Raw genomic sequence first — 21,591 nt, 5'->3', positions numbered from 1 at the left:
ATTCAGTTGCAGAGGGTGGAGCTGAGACCTTGGTCTCAGAGTTCAGCAATCAGTCTGGAGGGGATTATGATGTTGAAGGCAAAGCTATAGTCGAGCAGGAGTCTGACATAGGTGTCCTTGTTATCCAGATGTTCCAGTGATGGGTGGAGGGTTAGGGAAATGGCGTCCAGTGTGGACCTATTACATTGGTAGGCAAATTGCAGGGGAGCAAGGCAGGCTGGGCAGCTCGCGTTGACATGGGCCATGATCAGCCTTTAGAAGCACACATAGCTTCCTTGCCTCTATACTTTCAGATAAAGTCTTAATGGTTGCATGATACAACTTGATGTTGGCTTTATGCAGTTATCATGACTTAGCAGAGTAGCTTTGCTCTCCAGTGTGCTATCTGTCATCACAGATGAAGGAGTGTTACTTATAGATGTGTGGTTGTTGTCTGATATCGTATACAGTACTGTTAGTACCTATCCTGTGCAGTTGATGATATATGGTTTGGATATGTTGTCTATTTTTTTCACAGGACACAACCATTGCTCATTACAATGTCATATGATCTAGACTGTACGTAACAATATAGTATCTTTTAACAAGTCCATGTATTTGTATGAAAATCCCAAACTCATGTTTTGCCCTGTTTCAAGTTGGGATAACTACTTGAGTTCTGGTTGGTCCTTGTACCAGTTCCCCCCGCCCCCATCTTGTACACATGTGACTGGCTGATAAAGGTATGGAAAGGAAGAATTGTATGGATTAGTCTCCCAAGTGTGAGAGCTGCCAGTGAGGGCAAACTGTTGGAGTGGAGTTGGACATGGATTGAGCAAAGCTATCTTAGCAAGTCGTGCTACATTTGACAATCAGGGATCTTTTGGCCCAGCTTTGCAGTGTGTTCTGGGTGACACTATCTGTGGATAGTGAGAAGAGAACACTTCATTTCCTACATATGTCTCTGAAGCACCGAGTTCCGCAAACCATTGTCAAACACAATTTGTTGAGGTACACAGAACATACTGATGTGTCAACAGCTATTGCATGAGTGCTATATTTGATTTGTCGTGGAGTAGGGAATTTAGTGAAATGGTCACCTGAGCGTATTGGTGTGCATGTAAAGGGAATATATCAGCGGTGCTGCTTGCTCTTGACCATGACTCAGAAGCAAACATGTTTATAGTCTTGTGATCATGGGCTCACATCTTCCACAGCAGATGGTTAAACTTGAAATCAGTAAGATCTGGAATTGAAAAGCTAATCTAATTGTAACAACTGTTGGTTGTTGTAAGTACCTATCTAAGTTCATTAATGCCCGTTAGGGAAGGACATCTGCCATCTTTACCTGGTTTGGTCGAAATGTGGCTCCAAACCCATAACAATTTGGTTAACTCTTAATTGCCCTCTGAAGTGGCCTGGAAAGCCAATCAGTTCATGGGCACCATTCAAGGAATAGGTAACAAATACTGTTCTTACCAACAACACCCACATCCCACTGAAGGAAAAAAAAAGCTTGACCACATTTATTTGTCTGACTGCGGTCTGCAAGCAATAATATCATGGCTACCTCTTGAACTTCATAGATTCCCTACAGTGTGGAAACAGGCCATTCGGCCCAACAGGTCCACACTGACCCTCCAAAGAGTAACCCTCCCAGACTCATTCCCCCTACCATATTACTCTACTTTTATTCCTGACTAATGCATCTAACCTACACATCCCTGAACACTATGGGCAATTTAGCCTGGCCAATTCACCTAACCTGCATATCTTTGGATTGTGGGAGAAAACCGGAGCACCAGGAAGAAACCCACATAGACACGGAGAGAATGTACAAACTCCACACAGCCAGTCACCCAAGCCTGGCATTGAACCCAGGCTCCTGGCACTGAGGCAGCAGTGCTAACCACTGAGCCACCGTACTGCCCTTCATTAACATACTGTGCTCCATGGATGTAACTTTGACCTTGTTCCTTGATTGGCTTTCCTTCAAATGCTGCTTTGGAGCATTGTATTGTCCTGGGGAATGTAGAGGGCAACTGAATGACCTCCATATTTTAGCCCAAGACCCTCTTATACAATATAGCTTGCATATGTCAGGAAAGGCTGGAAACTGGCTGGCTAGATTAGACAAGTCACGCTTTGTTCAAGATTTCGATATTCCATTGAATGTGTTGATAGCTGCTGTCATTGTTCCAGAGTCCTTGCTGCAATTGCTTTACGTTTGTGCCATTCTTCGTGAGAAGTGTCAATGGTGTGCTGTGTGAGTTTGTCCAGGAGTGGCTTTCTGAAGGACTGATGAGTGTGGAGCCAATGCCAGAAGCCTTTCAGCCATATTAGCTTCAGTGAAATCACATTTCTCACCCTTACGTTGACACCTGCCTTTGAAATGGTCTGTCTTTTCACCTGGATATTGGATAATGACATGAACTCAAGCCTGTGTATCTTGAAACTGACTTGAGCTTTAACATAATCTGCTGATATCTGATTAAAAAAACCTCTCTTAGGATCTTTGCATGTGATCAGAAATACCAGGGAATTTACTTTCTTCTTAACCCCTCAGTGCCCAGGAAGAAATGTAACTGACTGGTGTTCTCTGTCAGCTATCTGCTGTTCCTGAAACTCAACATTTTTTCTTTAATCAACTGAACTGCTGAAGAAAAGCCAATGGACTGTCGATCCATGATGAGATATCTACTTTCCATTTTTCCTTGTGTATCATCATGCTCTTTAAAAAGTGAAAGCTAAAAGCTATCCTGCAGCGAGTATTTTTTGGCTTTTTCTCTTTTGTGTTATTGCAGCTGTAAGAATTTAGACATTATAGGTGTGTGCCTATAGCTGGCATTCACACCAAGAAAAAACCAGTGATGATGTGATGTTTCCCTTTTTTTAATTTTCACACCCAGTAGAAAATGTCTGAATTAACTGTCGTCTGGATACAGGTAAGGCCTTTTCAGTGTAGCAAACGTTTTTCCTGTTGTTCTAAACTGCTTTTATTTTTGTTGTTGAATCATTTTTTTTAAATTAGAGCTGTCCTTCCAGCATCCTTTAGCTGCCATTTTATTAAAAAAGTTGGAAATATCCTGGGCTTCTTGAAAACAACCTTGTGTTTCAGAGAGAGAGAGAATGATACAGTGCTCACTAAGCGTCAGTACCTGCTTTGTACCCGTTACTTGTTCGGTCTTGGTTGTAGTTGTAACCTCAGTTCTGAACTTGGCAGATTGATAGATAAATGTTAGGAAGAAGACTTCTCAGAAGTACCATACTGGCATCACTTTTTCAGTCTGCAGTGTCCAGTTACTGTCACCATTATCTTTCAGTGCCCACTTACTGCCATGACGTGTTTTGTGTTTATGTTAGCCTGTGTAACGTAAAGCACAGAGACTTGGGAGTTTTTGTTGAGACAAATGTCTTGAAGTTTATTTCCAACACTGCCTGTTTACTGATTATAATATCACAGACTAACATACAGTCTGTTTCTGTGTTTACTGATATCACAGTGCTTTATATACAAACAGATGACTGATTACACTGACTCCAGGACACAGAAAGAGTAGCTGAAGGTGAGGGGGTTTATCTTCATACCAGAAGGTTACATGTCATGATGACATGTGATTGTTTTAAAGGGAGCGGCCTATCTGGTCTGGAATCTATACAACAATACAACAGTCATGTCATCAGATAGAGGGATGCTATTATCAGATTTGTTTAAAAAAAACAGAATATCCAATACATTGGATGAAGAGGAAGATGATTTGTTGTGGAGGGATGATTCTGAAACTGAAATCTGATCCAGAGTGGATCTCTACAATGATTCCAAAGTAACTCAGGATAAATTCATTAAACCTTCATCATCAGGTGCTGAAGGCAATAAATTGATTAGAATTAAAATGTTTTGTTAATGGCTAAAGGTATTTTTGAAGAATTGAATTTATGCAGAAACAAATGCCAAATTGATTGAAGTTACTGATGCAGTTTAATTCCTATTTCAAAATGGTGACCACTTACACCTGTGGCTCACACTTTATTCTTTGCATCCCTCATTTCTGGAAGTATTTTTCATAGGTCCTTATTTACAACCACAATCTACATTGCACAGAGTGCTTCCAGTAAAATGTTCAACTCAACACACAGTGCTCCCTCAACCAAAATTCAACTTGCTAGTATTCCCTGTGTAAAGTGGGTGCCAAATATTCTACAGGTACTTTGATCATCTTCCAAGAGCCATGATATAAATAATTATATTTTTTATCAATAGAACTCAGAACTTCCTCTCACTATCTCTTACCCCAGTACCTTTTAACATTTCTCATTGCAGCCTTGTTGTATCTTACTGCTGCTGGATTCTTTCAGTCACTGACATTTTGGGGGCCTGGGTTTTGCTCTGTTGTGATCACAAGGAGGCAGAATTTACAAAGTGATGCCTGAGATGCTGTTAGGAAATTGAGAGCTTCTGTGTTTATATATTGCATATTTCTGTGATATAATAATATGCAGAACTTTACAGAGGTTTATATTACAATTTCATATGTTACATTCACAAAAAGATATTACATTGCGCATAATGAAAAGCCCAGAAAAATATTGGCTTTAAGTCTGGTATATCAGATCTGGTGAAACGCATCTGTATCGAATGCTAAGTGGGATTAAAAGATGAAGAGGATTACACAAAGTGACACAGTTAATAAATTTACAGTGACTTAGTTTCACACTAATAGAGTTAATTCCTAGTTAATTAACTACGTACTTAATACTCTGCTGATAACATGAGCAAGGAGTATTGTTGCCTGTAATGTCAATTATTCTATTGTGGAGGATTTTATGTTTCTGTTTTCATGCCCTCATGCTCCTTGGAGAACAGGGTGGTTAGGCTTATCTGAGGGGAAGACCCTCTTGGCAATACAAAAGGCAATACAAAAGGTCTACCTGCCAGGCACAAATACCTCTCTGGACACTCACTCAGAGTACAGAAACAGACCTCTCGACTACACTCACTGAGGCTGTCTGAAGCAAAACTCAAACTGCGGATCATTAATGCGGATACTGGAATTCCAAAATCAAAAATAGGGAAGTCCACAAACCTTGAGCAGGTCTGGCAGCAAGGCTCAGACAGATGCAGAGTTACTGCTTCAGGTCAAGGTAAATTCTGTTTTCCTCTCTCCATAGATGCTGCCAGGCCTGCTGAGCATTTCAGCATCTTCTATTCTCCTTTTCAAACTCTGCATCTTCTGCCTCAGCAGGAATGTTGCCACTAAGCCAAAGGCTGGTGCAGAGGTGCCCATGGGTAAACATACCATAGAATTCTACAGACCAGAATGGTCAAGGTTTGATGCCCTGTCAGTGCTGACTGAGCTGACCCAGGCCAGGAGCATTAGGACCTGGTGATTGTGGAGAAAATTTGTGCAATGTACAATGAGGCTTATTCCCCAGGCTTCCTATTGACTGCTGTCCAATAGCCCTGCTACAAAGAGTGATGACATGATCAGGTCTGGCTATAATTCCCCACAAGACAAAGTGGAAAGGAAAACTTGCATAGTCTCTCAGTTAGTTATCTCTCAGATTCCTGTCACAGCTCATTTACTCTGGCTGGTCTCTCGAGGGTCAGTATCTGAAATATTCTGCCTGGAAAGCTGGTTGAAGTTGATTCCAGACATTATGTTACAGTGGAGTTGGACAGCTACTTGAGTGAGGACCCTCCACAGCTACGGACAAAAGGTGGGAATGTAGTGCGAAGCAAAGAGCAGGATGGGACGAGTAGCCTCCTTCTGTTCTGTAAATCTCTGTTCATTCTGTTCTTTGAGATCAATGGAGTTATTGGATCATCAAATAGCACCATGGCTTCTTTAATAGTCGAGAGTGTGGTGCTGAAAAGCACAACAGGTCAGGCAGCATCTGAGGAACAGGAGAATTGACGTTTCGGGCATAACCCGTTCCTAGTAAAGGGGTTGTGCATGAAACGTTGATTCTCCTGCTCCTCAGATGCTGCCCGACCTGCTGTGCTTTTCCAGCACCATACTCTCGACCCTGATCTCCAGCATCTGTGGTCCTCACTTTCTCCAGGCTTCTTTAATACCAGAATTACTGGTGCAAGTTACCAGTGTCACAGTTTAATGTTTCATCTGATAGACAATGTAAGATCTTAGGAATAGGAGCAGAAGTTGGCCATCTGGCCCTTCGAGCCTGCTCCACCATTCAATAAGATCATGGCTGATCCTTTCATTGACTCAGCTCCACTTACCCACCCGCTCACCAGAACCCTTAATTCCTTTACTGTTCAAAGATCTTTGTCTTAAAAACATTCAATAAGGTAGTCTTCACTGAGCAGGGGATTCGACAGATTCACAACTCCTTCGGTGAAGAACTTTCTCCAACTCAGTCTGAAATCTCCCCCTTTTTTTGAGGCTATGCGCTGCTAATTCTAGTTTCACCCGCCAGTGGAAACAATCTCCCTGCTTCGGTCTTATCTATTCCCAAATAATTTTATATCTTAAGATCCCCCCTCGTTCTTCTAAGTTCCAATGAGTATAGCCCCAGTCTACTCAATCTCTCCTCATAAGCCAACCCTCTCAACTCCAGAATTAACCTAGTGAAAGTCCTCAGCACCCCCTCCAGTGCCAGTACACCCTTTCTCAAGTAAGGAGACCAAAACAGTACACAGTACTCTAGGTGTGGCCTCACCAGTACCCTATACAGCTGCAGTATAACCTCTCTTTTTTTAAACTCCATCCCTTTGGCAATGAAGGACAAAATTCCATTTGACTTCTTAATTACCTGCTGCACCTGCAAACTACCTTTTTGTAATTCATTCACAAGAACACTCAGGTCCCACTGCACAGCAGCGTGCTGTAGTTTTTCACCAGTTAAGTAATAGCTGTTATTCCCACCAACAGTGCAGCATTCTCTCAGAGCTGCAGTAGGGTGGGTGTTAACCTGGGCACATGACTGCCCTCTGTAGTGGGACTTAAACTCACAATTGGGGAGAAAACAGGGATAACTGGCACTCTCAGTCCAAATTCACACAAGTTAAACGGTTTGGGGGATGAGGACAAAATGCCTGGACCACAGGCTTTCTTATCCCATGGTGAGCTGCTTGCCTGCACTGTAGCTGCAACCACTGAATCAATACTGATTCAACAAAGTGCTCCTCAATAGCAGGACATGTCAGTTCACAAATCTGATATGAGCTGTTTGTCAAAACAGTGCAATTTTAGACCTCGCATTTATTTACATTTACTAGTTTGTTAAATTACTTGCTCTATGGCACTTCCTGCTGTAGAATTCTCTAACAATTCATTCTGCGGAATTATGCAACGGCTCTTTTGTTGAATTCTCCCAGAACAGAGATTAAAATGGTCTGATTTTCAACTAGATCTGCCCTGTTAATGCTCCCTCCCTGTTCTGCATACAGTGACTCATTGCTGGTCTATGCCCAGTCATCCCGTGGTACCTCCTCATGGTCTGAGCTGCTACAGTGAGTGTATAGACAATTAAAGCACAGAAAGCATTCCACCCCAGGGGTGATGGTGGCCTAGAGCTAGTGTCACTGCTTCAGGAAATCTGAACAGCCCTGGAGGTATAGGTTCAAATCCCATCATGGATGCTGGTGGGAATGCATTCACGTAATAGGAATCTGGGATTGACAGCTAATTTTAATAATGAATCTGATATTGATTGTCTTACCCATCAAGTTTATTAATGCCCTTTAGGAAAGAAAATTTGTCCATCCCTACTTGGTTCAGCCTACAATAATGTAACTGACTGGTAACTGCACTCAGTAATGTCCTAGTCAGTCACTCAGTGCAAGAGTATTTCAGAATGGGTAACAAGTGCTGTTGTTTTCACTAACTTTCAGCTCAATGCTGTCTGATGTTCACAGGCAAACATTGGAGGGCCCAGGGACCTTCCTCACCCAGGATTTCTCACGGTAGATGGAGACCTCACAATCACAGATCCAATCAGGTGATGAACCAGACACCTGATGTTAAACCTGAGACCTGGCACTTCTTGCTCTGGGTGCTTCAGTCACACTCTGCTTTTTGTGCTGAACATCTGTTGAAATCCTTGGCAGGTCGCAAACCTGACGCAAACTTCAGAGTCTAAGACAACGTTTGGCAGTATGACTGAAACTGGTAACTGGTCAGATTGCAGAAGTTGCATCTGAGGTGAGTTTATGAAATAAAAACAGAAAGTGCTGGAGAAGCTCAGCAGGTCTGTCAGCATCTGTGGAGAAAGAGAGCGAGAAACCAAATTTAGTGTTTCGAGTCTAATATGATTCTTCTTCAGTTCCAAAGAAAAGTTATTGGACTCAAAGCAGTAATTGTTTTTCTGTCTCTCTCTCTCAACACATGCTACCAGACCTCATAGAATCCCAACAGTGTGGAAACAGGTCATTTGGCCCAACTGGTCTATACTGACTCTCTGAAGAGCATCCCACCCAGACCCATCACCCTACATTATATTTGCCAATGGCTAACCCACCTAGCCAGCACATCCCTGAACACTATGAGCAGCTTAACATGGCCAATCCACCTAACCTGCGGCTTTTGGAGTTCTTCTAGCACTTTTTGTCTTCATTGGCCGTTTTTGCTTTCAGATCAGTCTGAAAGACCGTTTGTGCTCAATTCCATCATGGAGGCGCTTGATGTCTCTCACCTTCTTAAAACATCTTCAAAGGCACATCAGGGTTGTGCATTTAAGACAATCACTGACAAGCCCAGTGTGAAATTCAGGAGAATTTTTATCCAGGGGTGGATGAGAAATGTGGAACCCTCCACCACATTGAGGGACAGGGGCAAATAGCAAGGGTGTATCGAGGAGGAAGTTAGGTAAGCACATGAGAGAGAAAGGAAATAGAAGGAAATGATGTTATAATTGAATGAAGTAAGGTAGGTGTGTGCTGTATAAAGACTGCTGCAGCCCATTTCAGCTGAATGTCCCGTTTCTGTGTTTTAAAGTCTGTGTAATTTAATGTAAAATGCACAATTGTAATAGCCTGTTTTCTCGATTATAGAAGCAAAAGGATTCCTTCTGCATTTCTGAAGCCTCCATCGATAGGACAGCACGTTTGGAAATGTCTGAGGCCCTGGACCTCAGTGAAAGGACGGTAAGTAGACCCCAGTTCTGGAAGGAAGGTTCAGCATTTACTCTACAGAGTATGACAGTGAATATTGCCTTACCATTATGCCTGTAGTCTCTACATGGGTGAGAGGAGGGGTGTGATACTCAATGGGTTAGATTGTATTGTAAAATAACAGCCACAGAATGGATTCAGTCCCCACACTGTCTGAAATAATTCTGTCTCCTTGTCTTGCCCATTGCAAAATCATTGCGTTAGTTATAATTAGCAACTAAGCCAAAAGGTACAGGACATGAAAACAGAGAAGAAAATGTGTTGCTGGAAAGGCGCAGCAGGTCAGGCAGCATCCAAGGAACAGGAGAATCAACGTTTCGGGCATAAGCCCTTCTTCAGGAATGAGGAAAGTGTGTTCAGCAGGCTAAGATAAAAGGTAGGGAGGAGGGACTTGGGGGAGGGGTTTTGGAAATGCGATAGGTGGAGGGAGGTCAAGGTGAGGGTGATAGGCCGGATTGGGGTGGGGGCGGAGAGGTCAGGAAGAAGATTGCAGGTTAGGAAGGCGGTGCTGAGTTCGAGGGATTTGACTGAGACAAGGTGGGGGGAGGGGAAATGAGGAAACTGGAGAAATCTGAGTTCATCCCTTGTGGTTGGAGGGTTCCCAGGCAGAAGATGAGGCGCTCTTCCTCCAACCGTCGTGTGGCTATGGTCTGGCGATGGAGGAGTCCAAGGACCAAATCCCTCGAACTCAGCACCGCCTTCCTAACCTGCAATCATCTTCCTGACCTCTCCGCCCCCACCCCACTCCGGCCTATCACCCTCACCTTGACCTCCCTCCACCTATTGCATTTCCAAAACCCCTCCCCGAAGTCCCTCCTCCCTACCTTTTATCTTAGCCTGCTGAACACACTTTCCTCATTCCTGAAGAAGGGCTTATGCCCGAAACATCGATTCTCCTGTTCCTTGGATGCTGCCTGACCTGCTGCGCTTTTCCAGCAACACATTTTCATCTCTGATCTTCAGCATCTGCAGTCCTCACTTTCTCTCAATGAAAACAGAGAATCCATGCACAAACCACATCACAGCCGCTGTCCACAACATGGAACAAGGAAACATCCCAAATTTACAAAAACAATTTTCAACAAAACATCATCATGAATACCCAATGATTCTACAAATTACATTTTCACACAAGGTCTGAGGAAAAATGCCCTTAAACGTCTTTCTTAAATTCAGAGCATTTCTGACTGGAAGAATGGGAGAAGTCTTTTCATGAGCATCATAGAATCCTACTGTATGGAAACAGGCCATTTGGCCCAACAAGTCCGTACCGACTCTCCAAAGAGTATTCCACCCAGACCCATTCCCCTACTACTCTACATTTCAACTGACTGCTGCCCCTAACCTACACATCCCTGAACATTGTGGGCAATTTAGCATGGCCAATTCACCTAACTTGTGCATCTTTGGTTTGTGGGAGGAAACTGGAGCACCTAGAGCAAACCCACACAGATACTGGGAGAACATGCAAACTCCACACAGACAATCACCCAAAGCTGGAATCAAAACTGGGTCCCAAGTGCTGTGAGGCAGCAGTGCTAACTACTGAGCCACCGTGCCACCCTATTAAGCCTGCTTCTGTCCGTCCCACCATTGGCCTTCCCCGGATGGTTAATTATCTGTGAAGAAGTTGCCTGTACTTCCTTAATGATCTAAAAAAGAATCAAACAAAATTTGAAAACATGGATCCAATTCTCATATTGTTACTGCTCAACTCTGGTCTATTTTTTCAGCCTCACCTGAATTGCTGCTGGATTCCCTGAAATATTTAATTAAGATAGCCTTCACATTGGTTGTGGCTGTATCCCTACCTCAGTTTTACTGATATTGTGGTAATGGTGTACAGGAGAAGACCATTCGGCCCCACAAGCCTGCTTTGCCATTCTAACCTGAATTTCGACTCCATTTACTCACCTGAGATCTGTTTCCCTTGACACTTCTACTTAACAAAAACGTCTCACTTTCCACCATTAATATTTCAATTGCCCCCCTGCAACAACAACTGGGGAGAGAATTTCGACGATCGGACTTGTTGGTCCAAAGGACCTGTTTCCATACTATAGGGGATCTATCTATCTATCTATCTATCTATCCTTTGTGAGTGTGAAAAAGTGCTTCTTGAATGGCCTATTTCTAATTTTAGGATTATGCTTTTGTCCTAGATTCCCCACTAGAAGCCACAGCTTCTCGATATTTAACCTGTCAAATTCCTTCATCTTTACCCATCCGCCAAGTTTTGAAGTGCATGGGAATACCCATGACATTTACTGACCCTTCCTTATAATTAAAGATTTTAGTGCCATTCTGCGGGGTCGTATGTGTTATCTCTTCCAAGGCCAGTGTTTGCTACCACGCAAGACTCTACAACAAAAACATTACTCCCTTCTCTTTGCATTCCAAATCTTTTGAGGGCTATGACGAGAAGTAGTCAGTCTATTTGATTACTTTGTGAACCTGTGTGTTAGATCCTTTGTCATTTGTGTTCCTGGGCATGCTGGTCCATTTCTTGCCTTTCTCTTTCCCATCATGTAGTATCTGGACCTGGTAAAGGCTCTTTCCAGCCTGCTCAGTGTGAAGGAACTTTCGGGGTCCCTCTCCTTGAAGCATGTTCCACGGGATGAGAGGGTGAAGCTTGGGAAAGTGCGGCATAGGAACCTGGAGCTGGTGAACAGCCGAATTACTCAGCTGAAGGGTCAGCTACAGAGGAAAGATGAATTGCTGGGGGAATATGAGAATGACCTGCAGCAGCTCAGGTAGGTGGAAGAATCTAAGTGAATACTTGCTTCTGTGCACTGCTTCTCGTGTTTGAATGTCTTCCTGTGGCTTGGCAACCAAACTGGAGGTCTATCTAACTAGAGCAGTGCACATTTTCACCATCACCTTTTTGCATTTGTATTTCACTGTTTGAACTCTGTTTAACCATATTTCATTGTCTTTGCTGGTTGTTGTGCTGCAATAACACGTTTAGAGTCTAGTCTTTTGGGATGCCAGATATCTTTTCAATTTCACTTTTCACCAAATGCATATGCGGCTTATTTTGACTTCCTACATGCAGTATCATAGAATCATAGAATCTCTTAGGTGCAGAAGTGGCCATTCAGCACCATTTTATCTAACATTGACCTTCTCCTTATCAACCTGTCATCTTTTCATCGTCATCACTTGGGGGATCGCTGATAGATATTGGTATTCTGTTAAGCAAAGCCTCGATTTAAAAATTCTTATCCTTGATCTCCAGTACCTCAATCTCCTCACCTTTTCTCTGTAATCTCCTCTAGCCCCATAATCTTTGCAACTGTCTAATCCTGCCTATTCATGATAATCCTCAGTTTCAGTTGTTCAACCACTGGTAGCCATATCAAGGCCTGAAGCTCTGGGACACTCTCCCTACATCTTTCTTCCACTCTCTCCTCTTCTAAGATATTCCTTAAAACCAATCTTTGTGGTCAAGCTTTTCGGTCAGCTGTCCTAACATCTCAACCTCACCTCCCCCACCCCAATTCTCTGCAAATTATATTCGATAATGCTGCTAAGAAGCACTTTAGGGCATTTTACTAACAATATAAAATGTATCTTCGTGTTGTTTGAAATCTCTGAGTTTCTCCAGTTCAACTGCCTTCCCCAATTTGGTGTCACCAACAAATGTAATTGTAAATTGTAAAAATTAATTGACACAATTCCATGCCCCAGTATCCCAATCATTGGCTCCCATCTACTGCACTAGTCACCAAAAGTTAAATTATCCAGCAGTTACCCATTGTTTTCTGCCTTTTGCTAATTTTTTTTATTCACTCCTAGTGAATTGCTGCATCTTTCTGTTCAACTAGCAGCATTTTTAATGGTATTTTGTCAATATATCTTTTGATGACCAATTTGTCAGATTCAGTCGGCGGGTGCTTTTCCAGCACTGCTTATGGGCCAAATGAAACACAGTTGCTTCCCTTACTCCTCAATGTTAATCTATCACCATCCTTGTAATTACCAGAAAAACAAAGAATAACATTCACACCAAACAAATACCAGGCAATGACCACCGCCACTCAACAAACTGTCAACATCCTCGGGGTTACCATTGACTAGAAATTCAACCGGACTTGCCAGATAATTATAGTGTCCACAAGAGCAGGTCAGAGGCGAGGAATGTTGAGGGGAGTAACTCACCTCCTAACTCTCTGAAGCCTGTCCACTATCTACAAGGCACAAATAGAGTCATAGAGTACAACACGGAAACAGACGCTTCGGTCCAACCTGTGCATGCTGATCAGATATCCCAACCCAATCTAGTCCCATTTGCCAACACTTGGCCCACTTGGCCCATTCCCCTTGAAACCCTTCCTATCCATATATCCATCCAGATGCCTTTTAAATGTTGCAATTGTACCAGCCTCCACCACCTCCTCTGGCAGCTCATTCCATACTGGTACCACACTCTGCATGAAAAGGTTGCCCCTTAGGACCCTTTTACATTATTCCCTTCTCACCATTAACCTATGCCCTCTAGTTCTGGACTCTCCTACCCCATGGAAAAAGACCTTGTTTATGTACCCTGTCCATGCCCCTCATGGTTTTATAAACCTCTATAAGGTCACCCCTCAGCCTCTGACATTCCAGGGAAAACAGCCCCAGCCTATTCAGCCTCTCCATAGAGCTCAAATCCTCCAACCCTGGCAACATCCTTGTAAATCTTTTCTGAACCTTTTCAAGTTTCAAAACATCCTTCCTGTCTCAGGGAGACCAGAATTGCACACAATATTCCAAAAGTGGCCTAACCAGTGTCCTGTACAGCTGAAACATGACCTCTGAACTCCTATACTCAATTTACTGACCAATAAAGGAAAGCAAAACAAATGCCTTCTTCACTATCCTATCTACTTGCAACTTCACTTTATCAGGAGTGTCATGGAATTCACTTGCCTCGATGGGTGCAGCTCCAACAATGCTGAAGAAGTTTGACACCATCTAGGCCAAAGCGGCCCACATGATTGATACCACATCCACCGATGCTCAGTAGCAGCGGTGTGTACCACCTACAAGATACGCTGCAGAAAATCCAAAGATCCTCAGACAGCACCTCCCAAACCTTCAACAACTTGCATCGAGAAGGACAAATGCAGGACATACATGAGAATGCTGTCACTTGCAATTTTCTCTCCAAACCATTACCCCCCCCCAACCCACCTTCTGACTTGGAAATAAATCGCTGTTCCTCCACTGTCACCGGGTCAAAATCCTGGAATTCCCTCCCTAAGGGCATGGTGGGTCAACCTACAGCAGGTGGACTGCAGCGGTTCCAAAAGGCAGCTTACCACCACCTTCACAAGAGCAACTAAGAGTGGATAATAAAAAAAGTCCTTTCAATCTTTTGGATCCCCATTTCCCCTCAAAGACCTGACCCGAGATCACATTGACCCTTCACAACCCCCATGTTAAATTTAGCACTTCTGTGTTTTCTCTGGGTTATTTTGATCACAGGAAGTTGCCAAATAAGATCCCAAACAGTGCTGTGCTCGAACACAGCCCTGTACACCCTGGAAAAAATTATTCACAGCAATCCATATTTATAGGGCTGATCCTGTTCAGTTTCTGACCAATAGTGACACTCCCCACCAAGATGTTAACAGTGGGACATTAAGTGATGATTAAGCCATTGACTATCAGCAGGAAATTATATATGTTCAGTTTCTGGTCAGTACAGGTCGTTCTGCTATAACACAACAGTTGTGTTCATCTGTAACCTTGCACTATAGAAAGTCGCTATGGAAAACCACTATAGAATATTGCACTATAGAAGATTGCTAATAGAAAATTGCTGTACCCATTCAATAGAAAGTTCACATTATCCAAACAGCATCCACAATTCACCAATCACATTATAGTTAAATTGTGCTGACGGAACACATGCTACAGCAGAAAAACCTAATGACCACAGGATGTTAGACGTGGGAAAACGCACTCACGTTATTGTAATTGAATGTGAAGGAGCGATAGATGGATTACTTCTTGTTGAAGATGCTCATTGCCTGGCACTTGAGTGTTACAAACTACTAATCAGCCCAAGTTTTAATGTTGTCCAGGCCTTATAACTGACACACTCAGACTGCGTCAGGATCTGAGGAGTCACCAATGGAATTGAAATATTTTGCTGTGCCATTGCTAATGGTGAAGGCTCAGAAGCAATTCCCAGGCTCTGCTAACTTGGATGAAATGCAACCTCATTTGCAAGCTCCCAATATAATTATTCCTTATATAATCATAGAGTCATACAGCATGGAAACAGACTCTTCGGTCCAACCAATCTATGCTGACCATAATCCCAGACTAAACTAGTCCCACCTGCCTGCGCTTGGCCCATATCCCTACAAACATTTCTTAATCATGAACTTATCCAAATGTCTTTTAAATCTTGTAATTCTACCTGCATCTACCACTTCCTTTGAAAGTTCATTCCACAAAAAACACGCTGTTGTTAGCCCTCGTCTTTTTAAAATCTTTCTCCGCTGACCCTAAAAATATGCCACCTAGTCTTAAAATGCCCCACCCGAGGGAAAAGGCACCTACCATTCACCCTATCCACTCCCCTCATGGTTTTATAAACCTCCATAAGGCCCCCCTCAACCTCCTATGCTCCAGTGAAAAAAGTCCCAATCCATCCAGCCTCTCCTTCTAAGTCAAACCTGCCATGCCTGGCACTATCCTGGTAAATCACTTCCGAACCCTCTGCAGCTTTATAATATCCTTCCTATAACAGGGCCACCAGAACCTAGACTTCAAAAGCCAAGCTTGGTGTTACCTCACCTCCTCTTTCTAATTTACCTCACACTCCATTTGCTCCCTTTCTCAGTCTTGTCCATGACTTGTGCAGGCATTGGGTGAAAGAAGGTCCATGGTTGTGCACCTGTTTCCCAATTGGAATAAGAAGGAAAGCTTCGCCAAACAGCTAACCTCCAGACTCCTCACATTTCCCTCCTGTCGCTTTGGTGTCAGCAGACGGTCAGAGGTCACTCGACACAAGTGCCAAGCCAATGTGGAGAGCTTGCAGGAGCAGCTACAGCGACAGATTGAGGAGAACAACCTGATTCGAGAGTCTCTGGAGCGAACGCAGTCACGTCTCGACCAAGAGAAGAGACTCAACAAAGTCATTAAGCAGCACAAGGTAAGGGGCCTCAAAATGGAGGTCAGCCAAAGAGCAAACTCACTGATATGTGATTGGTCCAGTGCTGGATTGTCAACACATCGCCTGCCTTTCAGAAAGAAATTTTCTTCAGTGTCAAAAGCAGACCTGCATCAGAAACAGAAGCTGCAGCAGGTTTGTATTTCAGGGTAGAATCCCCACCTGAATTCTGATTTTTCTTCTCTTGATTCTTGCCATCATAGTCTACAAACTGGCCATCTCATTGGAAGCTATCACTCATTGTCTCTGCCTTCCCACCCCACCATCCCACCCCCCCTGTAGGGGCCAATGTTTCCTGATGCATGGATTGCATTGCCTTTCCTCTCCCACATTACAACAGCAATGGCATGTCAAAGGGACGTCATGGCCTGAAAAGTGCTTTGGGCTGCCCAAGGTTGTGAGAGGTGTTATATAAATTCAAGTTTCGCTTTTACTTTCCACACTTGGCTGGCCCATAAGACCATAAGACACGGTCAGTGTCAGAAATTAGGCCATCGAGTCTGCTCTGCCATTCAATCACGGCTGAAACATTTCTCAACCCCATTCTCCACTTTCTCCCCGTAACCCTTGATCCCCTTTACAATGAAGAACCTATCTATCTATCTCCGTCTTAAATATACTCAATGACCTGGCCTCCATGGACTTCTGTGGCAGTGAATTGGTCAGTATCAACAGGATATTTGGATGGTGCATGGGGGTTTTTGGAGTTCAAAAATACTGCGTTCGATGTCTATGGTGACTCGCTAACAGTTCTGGCCATTTTCACCAGAGGGTGCTCTGGCCCAGCAGAGCTACCAGCTCCCACAAGGTAACGAGCTGATTGGGGTCATCAGGGACTTCGTTATCTTCAGTTTCCTGAACTGGCAGGGGCAGAGGAGTACCTGGGAACAGGACAGAGGATCAACTCTCCTGCCTCCTGCATCAGCCTCCGAATCCTGATGGTAGTGTCCTAGCTGCAGGAATGAATTGAATGACTTAATTGAATTTATTGTCACGTATACCGAGGCACAGTGAAAAGCTTTGTCTTGCGAGCAATACAGGCAGATCACGGAGTTAAGTAGCATAGATAAGTAAATAATAGGTAAACAGCGGCAAAACAAAAACACAGGTACAGGCGAATGTTATGGGTTTGTGAGTCCATTCAGTATTCTAACGACAGTAGGGTAGAAACTGTTTTGAAACCGGCTGGTGCTTGTGTTCAGGCTTCTGTACCTTCTTGATGGTAGAGGTTGTAGAAAAACATTGCCAGGGTGGGATGGATCTTTGAGAATGCTGGCAGCCTTTCCCTGACAGCGGGCCTGGTAGATGGATTCTATAGATGGGAGATTGGCCTTTGTGATTGTCCGGGCCGAGTTCACCACTCTCTGTAACTGTCTCTGATCTTAAATGGTACAGTTGCCATACCAGGTAGTGATACATCCAGACAGAATGCTTTCGATGGCGCACTTATAAAAGTTGGCAAGGGTATTCGCCATCATGCCAAATTTCCTCAGCTGCCTGAGGGAGAAGAGATGTTGTTGGGCCTTTGTAACCAGTGCATCCACATGAAAGAGTCCAAGAGAGCTTGTTGTGGATGACCACTCCCAGGAGCTTGACACTGTCCACTCGTTCCACCTCTGTGCTGTTAATGTCTAGAGGGGCATGAGTAACATCCCGCCAAAAGTCAATAACGAATTCCTTGGTTTTGCCGGCATTAAGAGCTAGGTTGTTCTCAGTGCACCATTTTTCCAGGTCTTCCACCTCCCATCTGTAGTCTGTTTCATTGCCATCCGAGATTTGACCGACTATGGTGGTGTCATCAGTAAACTTGTAAATGGCATTAGTCTGGTATTTGGCGACGCAGTCATGGGTATACAGTGAGTACAGCAGGGGGCTGAGTGCGTACCCCTGGGGGGCTCCAGTGTTAGTGAGGATGAAATGTTGTCCCCAGTCTTCACTGATTGTGGCCTGTAGGTCAGGAAACTGAGGATCCAGTTGCAGAGAGTGGGGCTTAGTCCGAGATCACTAAGTTTAGTAATCAGTCTCGAGGGGGATAATAGTGTTGAAGGCTGAACTGTCATCAATGAGTAGGATTCTTACATAGCTATTCTTGGTGTCAAGATGTTCTAGGGAGAAGTGAAGGGCAAGTGATATGGCGTCTGACATGGATCTGTTGGTCCGATAGGCAAATTAAAGTAGGTCAAGAGTATGGGGAGGCTGGAGTTGATTAATACCATGACCAACCTCTCAAAGCACTTCATGACGACCGAAGTTAGGGCCACTGGGCGGTAGTCATTGAGACATGCTGCATGAGCCTTCTTAGGCACAGGGATGATGTTGGCCCTCTTGAAACAGGCAGGGACAGTGGCCTGCTGCAGGGAGAGGTTGAAGATGTCTGAGAAGACCTTTGCCAGTTGATCTGCACATGCTCTGAGTACACGGCCTGGTACTCCGTCTGGTCCCATCGCTTCCCTCGGATTCACACAACGGAAAGCTGATCTGACCTTTGATGCAGTGACTGATGGGATACGTTCATCAGGCATTGTCAGAATAAGTGTTACCTCTTGAACTACATTCTCTTCAAGATTTCTAGAAAGCTGTTGACTGAGCACCTCCATGTTCGAACCTCCATTTCCAACTGCTGCTCCTCTGAATTGGTCTTATATCTTTGGACCACTACCAGCCTTAACTGGACAGGGAACCTGTCTCCATGTCAATTCAGGGGTTTTCTCAGTGAAAACCCCAAATAGTGACTGCTGCCCTCTCACAGCAATCTCTCTCAACCTGCAACTGATTGTAATGCTGTCCACTCCATCAGGATAAACAGTACAATTGGTATTTCTCCCCAACTTCATTGATATCAGTGAGATCAACAGAGAGCAGCCAAGTAAATCTGGGACTCCAGTCCAATCAGAACTGTAGCAACCAGCTCATTGCCAACAATAAAAGGATATTTGATCAGAGAGAGACTGAGTCCAAAGGAACATCCAAATGTTTGATGACCACTCAGATCAATTGTGATGTTACCTACAATTCCTCATCCCTTCCACAATCAAATTGCCCTTATAGATCATTTCTTTTGCTTGTTATTTACCAAAGACAAAAATAAATTAGACCAATAATTCTTGCCACGAGAACAAACCAATGTCAATGTACTCCCTTGAAGGTAACTGTCACCAGACTAAAAGCTCCTTTGTTGCTGCTGACCGAAAGGCTGTTACTTTAGTTGACTATATGTCCTCTGACAAGGGTGGGTGGTTATCTGATATGGCTGGACGGTAGGTTTGTGATGCAGAATGATGGCAATAGCACACATTCAGTTCTTACACTGGCTGGGACCACCGTGATCAGCACCTTCTCACCATTACTCCATGCCTGATGTGGGGTGATCCTCAAGTTGAACTCACAACCAATTGTCTCTCTAATAAGACAGTGGGACATGGTGACTGCACCTTTATCTTAACCTGATAGGGTTCAAAACTTATTTTGAGGACTCTCCTTGAAATTTTCTCAATTTTTGGGGGCTACTTTATGATTTTTGGGGGCTCTTTTCTCAGACTCATTAATTACTGAGGTGATGGAGCCACCTGGTAACAGTACATTCTGTATTTCTGTTGTGCCAGGGATTTAGAGTCACATAGAAGCAGAATTAGAAAAAAGATCAATATCCCAATAATTATCATTACTCCATTAAAGTGTGAGCCACAGCAGACAAGGAAATCATTAACTTCTGGGTTACAGTGTATTTAAGTTGGCACAAGACAACAGGCATAAGTTAGCAATATATTTTTTGAAAAGATAACTGACACACTCTATGCACAAAATGCCATCATATCTTTCATGCTGGTGAGATCACAGCAAATAGTGGTCACATTTTGTCTCTGGTACATTCACTATATCTCAAATAATTCACAATGTCTAAGATACTTTGAGGTGTGATAACATATAAATGCAAATCTTAATTAAATAAAACTGTTTCACATTAATTTCTACAATTGACAGAATAGCCATTACAATATCATCCACTACATTTACTCCCATATAATAGCTCCCAAACTCCCTGCAGCATTGATTCCAGACACTCCACCTTAACTCATGGGTATTCATGACCTCAGTATTTCTGGTACCAATTAGGTGAGCATTTCTTTGTTGAAAATGTTTAAACCACGCTCACCCTTTGTAGCTCCACTCTCCCCTTTCAGACTGTTTTCACTATTTGTGGACCAACGTCTCTGTTTAGCTGCCTCTCTGTCCCCTTCCCTGTCTTCCTTCCACCTTTTCAGTCCCTTTATCCTCCTCACCTGCAGCTCCTCTGACGCTACCCCCTCAAACACCTGCCTGCATCTGTTCTCTCTCTCATTCTGCAGCCTCACACCCAGGACACCACCATCCCTCTTCCCCCTCCGCCTCCCTATCCTTCCCTCCCTCTCCAGCTCTCTCTCTCTCTCTCTCTCTCTCTCTCTCTCTCCCCCCATCCCCTCCATCTCTCTTCCCTGCTGTCCTTCTCCCATCCCCTCCCCTCCTTCTGCTCCCCCTCTTCTTCTCTTCACCCCTCCCTCCCCTTCTCTTCCCTTTCCCTTTCCCCTCTACACCTCCCTGACTTGCCCTCTCTCCTCCCTCCCTACCCCCTTTCTCTCTCTCACCATCCCTTTCCTCTCCTCCTTCTCCCCTTTCACCCTCTCACCTCCCCTGTGCTCTCACGACCCTTTCACTGGCCCTCTCGCCTCCCTCCCCACCTCCTTCCTTTCTCTCTCCCTCCCCTTCGTCTTCCCTTTCTCCCCTCCTCCCTCTCTCAACCTGGTCCCTCTCTCTCGCATTCTCCTCCCTCCCCACCCACTTCCTCTCACTCCCCAACTGTTTCCTCTCCTTCTCCCCTTTCTTCTCTACACCCCCTCCCTTCCCCCTCTCTCATCACACACACTCTCTCTCACTCTTCATCTCTCCTCCCTCCCCACCCCCTTCCTCTCTCTCTCTCTCTCTGTCCCTCCCTGCCTACTCCCAGCTTTCCCCACAACCTTTCCTACAATGCACCGCAACCTTCCATTGTGTTCAGGGGTAGATGGGAGGTTGTGACTTTCCCCTGATGGACCCGCCCCCACCTCCATCCAGCCGTGTGTGGATCTTCCCATGCAGTTAGGGGGTATCAGAGCCAATTCACCCATTGGCCCTATGTATTTTGGAGTTCAGTCATAAAGCCAGAAGACTTCATTTCCAATAAAGAAACTCCACTAAAGTGGAGATTGAGTAAGTGCCACCCACACAATGATTCAGCTGTGGATATGTGCCAAATGCTGGCAAATGGGGCTTTATTAATTTCGGATATCTGGTC

The 21,591-nt window shown here is 44.1% G+C and overlaps 1 protein-coding gene across 1 annotated transcript in view; it reads left to right on the top strand.

Moving 5' to 3' along the window:
* Positions 1 to 21,591, top strand: part of fhad1 (forkhead-associated (FHA) phosphopeptide binding domain 1) — a 169,945-nt gene that overhangs the window by 128,606 nt on the left and 19,748 nt on the right. The window contains exons 27-29 of the mRNA XM_087980527.1: positions 8,993 to 9,085; positions 11,645 to 11,865; positions 16,097 to 16,265. Coding sequence (XP_087836653.1) covers positions 8,993 to 9,085; positions 11,645 to 11,865; positions 16,097 to 16,265 — 483 coding nt within the window. The remainder of the gene's footprint in view (positions 1 to 8,992; positions 9,086 to 11,644; positions 11,866 to 16,096; positions 16,266 to 21,591) is intronic.

This window comes from Chiloscyllium plagiosum, unplaced genomic scaffold (genome assembly GCF_037043375.1).
Source record: "Chiloscyllium plagiosum isolate Xiang-an unplaced genomic scaffold, Cpla_swu_hap1 HiC_scaffold_37, whole genome shotgun sequence".
NCBI classification, from domain to species: domain Eukaryota; kingdom Metazoa; phylum Chordata; class Chondrichthyes; order Orectolobiformes; family Hemiscylliidae; genus Chiloscyllium; species Chiloscyllium plagiosum.
Note: the sequence above shows the minus strand (reverse complement) of the source record. Positions and strands in the feature narration are given on the sequence as shown.